This window comes from Triticum dicoccoides, chromosome 4A (genome assembly GCF_002162155.2).
Source record: "Triticum dicoccoides isolate Atlit2015 ecotype Zavitan chromosome 4A, WEW_v2.0, whole genome shotgun sequence".
NCBI classification, from domain to species: Eukaryota; Viridiplantae; Streptophyta; class Magnoliopsida; order Poales; family Poaceae; genus Triticum; species Triticum dicoccoides.
The window spans coordinates 593,541,999-593,546,330 of record NC_041386.1 but is presented as its reverse complement, the minus strand read 5'-3'; the positions used below and the strand labels follow the sequence as shown (position 1 = coordinate 593,546,330).

The 4,332-nt window shown below is 50.4% G+C and overlaps 1 protein-coding gene across 1 annotated transcript in view; it reads left to right on the top strand.

Annotated features, from left to right (window-relative positions):
* Positions 1 to 12: 12 nt before the first annotated feature.
* The window catches only part of LOC119283729 (tryptophan--tRNA ligase, cytoplasmic-like), a 21,208-nt gene continuing 16,888 nt past the window's right edge, over positions 13 to 4,332 (top strand). The window contains exon 1 of the mRNA XM_037563152.1: positions 13 to 343. Within this exon, the coding sequence (XP_037419049.1) occupies positions 13 to 343 (331 nt within the window). The remainder of the gene's footprint in view (positions 344 to 4,332) is intronic.

The following is a 4,332-nucleotide window of genomic DNA, read 5'->3' as shown; positions in this document are numbered from 1 at the left end:
TCCCTCTCCTTCATGCACCGGGTCGTCTCCCCCGAGCTCCGCGCGCGCCCCATCCGTGGCCGCCCCGACCCCGTCACCGGAGGCCACCTCGCTGGTCCGCCAGCGCCGTCGTCCTCCCCTGCGTCGTCGTCGTCGCCATGTCGCCCATGCCGCTGCCCGACGCCGCAAGACACCGCCGCCACCCAAGGACCGCTCCGCCGCCTCGACAACACCGCCTCGCCGGACCGCCTCCCCAACGTCGTCGCCGACCCCGACCTTCATCGAGCCCATGGCCCCGTCCCCTACACTCCCTCGGTGAGGCCCCGGCCTCCTCTTCTCCCTCCCGGCACCGTCCCATCGCGCCGTTTGGATCGCCGAACGGCACCACGGCCACCGCACCGCCTCCTCCCTCCTCCCGCTCGCTCGCGTCGACCGCAGCTGCAGCTGCCCTTCCCCGTGCCCCGGTGTGCCGCGCCCCCCTCGCTGCGGCTCCCCTCACGGCCGACCCGCGCCCACCCAGGTCGTCCCAGGCCACCGCCCCCCCCCTCTTCTCCGGCGCTCTGCCATGGTCGCCGGCGCCCCAGTTGGGTTGCCCTTGCCGGTCGCGCCCGCAGCGCCCATACGGGTTGCGCCTGTGCCCGACGCCCGCTCGCCCGCCTGCCCGCTATGGCCCCTGTGCCTATGGCACGTGGGGCCCGACCCAAACGCTTAAAAAAAGAGAAAAGAGAATTAAAAAAACATATTATTATAATAAAAATAAATATATAAATAAGAAATTAATTAATAATTAATTAATTAATGATTAGAATAATTAATGGATTAATTAAGTTAATTAATCATGTTTAATTAATCTAATTAAGTAGTTAGTTTTATTAAACCCTAATTAGACTAATCAGTCAATGACATGCGGGACCCACACGTCAGATTGACCCAGTCAACTCCCTGTTGACTGCTGACGTCATGCTGACGTCATGATGACGTCAGCGTGCACTATTCTGGATAATGTTGCATTAAAAAAAATTAAATAAATCCTGAAAATGATTTAAATCTTTTAAAATTAATAGAAAATAAACCGTAGCTCTGATGAAAATACTTTCTACATGAAAGTTGCTCAGAACGACGAGACGAATCCGGATACGCAGTCCGTTCGTCCGCCACACACCCCTAACCTATCGAACCCGCAACTTTCCCCCTCCGGCTCCTCTGCCCGAAAACACGAAACACCGGGGATATTTTCCCGAATGTTTCCCCCCTTAACCGGTACCACCTCATACCACGCTAGGGCACGCCTAGCATCGTTACTTGTCTTGTCATGCATCGGTATGCATCTGTTTACATGGTATTCATTGTTTCTTCCCCCCTCTTCTCTCCGGTAGACTACGAGACCGACGCTGCTGCTGCCCAGTTCGACTACGGAGTTGACGACCCCTCCTTCTTGCCAGAGCAACCAGGCAAGCCCCCCCTTGATCACCAGATATCGCCTACTCTCCTCTATACTGCTTGCATTAGAGTAGTGTAGCATGTTACTGCTTTCCGTTGATCCTATTCTGATGCATAGCCTGACATTGTTGCTACATCTGTTGATACCTTACCTGCAATCCTAAATGCTTAGTATAGGATGCTAGTTTATCATTGGCCCTACATTCTTGTCAGTCTGCCTTGCTATACTATCGGGCCGTGATCACTTGGGAGGTGATCACGGGTATATACTATACATACATACATACTATACAGATGGTGACTAAAGTCGGGTCAGCTCGAAGAGTACCCGCGAGTGATTCACGGATTGGGGGCTGAAAGGACCTTTGTCCCGACGGCCCTCTGTGTGGATCTTTGTGGCGGAGCGACGGGGCAGGTTGAGACCGCCTAGGAGAGAGGTGGGCCTGGCCCTGTTCGGCGTTCGCGGACACTTAACACGCTTAACGAGATCTTGGTATTTGATCTGAGTTGGCTACGAGCTTATACGCACTAACCATCTACGCGGGAGTAGTTATGGGTATCCCGACGTCGTGGTATCAGCCGAAGCACTTCAGACGTCAGCGACGGAGCGGCGCGCGCCGAATTGGACTGGAACGCCACTAGGCTAGGTCTGCTTTCGGCCGCGTACGCAACGTGCAGGTGTGCTATGGGTGATGGGCCCAGACCCCTGTGCGCTTAGGTTTAGACCGGCGTGCTGGCCTCTCTGTTGAGCCTAGGTGGGGCTGCGACGTGTTGATCTTCCGCGGCCGGGCATGACCCAGGAAAGTGTGTCCGGCCAAATGGGATCAAGCGTGCTGGGTAAGTTGGTGCACCCCTGCAGGGAAGTTAATCTATTCGAATAGCCGTGATCTTCGGTAACAGGACGACTTGGAGTTGTACCTTGACCTTATGACAACTAGAACCGGATACTTAATAAAACACACCCTTCCAAGTTCCACAGACAACCCGGTGATCGCTTTTCTACAGGGCGATGAGGAGAGGATCACCGGGTAGGATTATGCTATGCGATGCTACTGGAGATGCTACTTGGAGATGCTACTTGGAGATGATACTTGGAGATGCTACTTGGAGATACTACTTGGAGGACTTCAATCTACTCTCTTCTACATGCTGTGAGACGGAGGCTGCCAGAAGCATAGTCTTCGATAGGACTAGCTATCCCCCTCTTATTCTAGCATTCTGCAGTTCAGTCCACCGATATGGCCTCCTTACACATATACCCATGCATATGTAGCGTAGTTCCTTGCTTGCGAGTACTTTGGATGAGTACTCACGGTTGCTTTCTGCCCCCTTTTTCCCCCTTTCCTTTCTTTCTGGTTGTCGCAACCAGATGCTGGAGTCCAGGAGCAGACGCCACCGTCGACGATGACCTCTACTACACCGGAGGTGCCTACTACTACGTGCAGCCTGCTGACGACGACCAGGAGTAGCTTAGGAGGATCCCAGGCAGGAGGCCTGCGCCTCTTTCGATCTGTATCCCAGTTTGTGCTAGCCTTCTTAAGGCAAACTTGTTTAAGTTATGTCTGTACTCAGATATTGTTGCTTCCGCTGACTCGTCTATGATCGAGCACTTGTATTCGAGCCCTCGAGGCCCCTGGCTTGTATTATGATGCTTGTATGACTTATTTATGTTTTAGAGTTGTGTTGTGATATCTTCCCGTGAGTCCCTGATCTTGATCGTACACATTTGCATGCATGATTAGTGTACGATTAAATCGGGGGCGTCACAAGTTGGTACCAGAGCCAACTGCCTGTAGGAATCCCCCTTCCACACTCCTTGGCCGAAGTCGAGTCTAGACGTTGCAAAAACTTTTACTAACATGGCTGTGTGTCTTACGGGCACACGTCGCCATTGGGTGGTAGTAGGATCTTTTACTCCTCGACCTTTACTCTGGGACCCTGATCTCTCCTCTATTCGGGTTAAATGAAGTTTACTAAATCTAACATTAGGATCTCGTTATCACTTTCACCCGGAGAGCCCCTTATTACTAATGATCGTCTGCTGCACCAGAAGACCCTGCAGATACTCTCCGCTGTTAACCCGAGAACTTGTGTACATCGCGTTTGCAATTCACCTTCCACCGCAAACCCTTATGGATAACTACTTGCATTTGTTATTCTTACATTCATCCCCAGTGGTCTATTACAAGATACCCTGAAAAACTCGTCGTTGTTTCGATAATCCCTTGAGCTTACTGCCTTGCTGTTCTTTGTCACTTGAATACCCCTACGGTTAATTCTCGCACTTATCGAGTATCCGCTCATCCCCTAGTTGTTCATGTGTTACACAAAAGTCTTCGAAGTACCACCCAATATTCCGAAAATCCTCAGCAACCTATTGCTCTGGAATTTCTTGTTTGCTTTCATTATGATTAATCCCATAAGTATAGAAATCTTATTGACATTCCTTGTCATTATCATTTTGAGTCTGTTGACTCAATATGTTGCGAATACACGCAATCATCATTGATCCTTATAAATTACCTTTCCGGCTGAGCTTCCATTCTTTTAACTGGAATTGGTTCTCGACCAATCCAATTGTCGTTGATCGTACCCTAAGGCTATTCAACTTATCCATCCCTAATCAGAGCATTGCTTCTGATCCCTTGATTTGGAAATCATAATTCCTTTGCATTTGACAATTGAGTTAGTCAGTTGTTTCTATAATCTGCTTCCTCTAGTTGAGTACCGATGCTCACGTCAGATCCCTTGTGGGCCACCAGATCCCTTGTTGGATTTTATCTGACAACGCCCTTCATATTCAATAACCTTGTGGGCCTTTTCTCGGATACATAATGCCTTTGGTAAATTGTATCGTCTGCTTTCTCAACCATGCTTTGCCTTCGAGCTTGAGTTATTTACTTCTAAAGATTC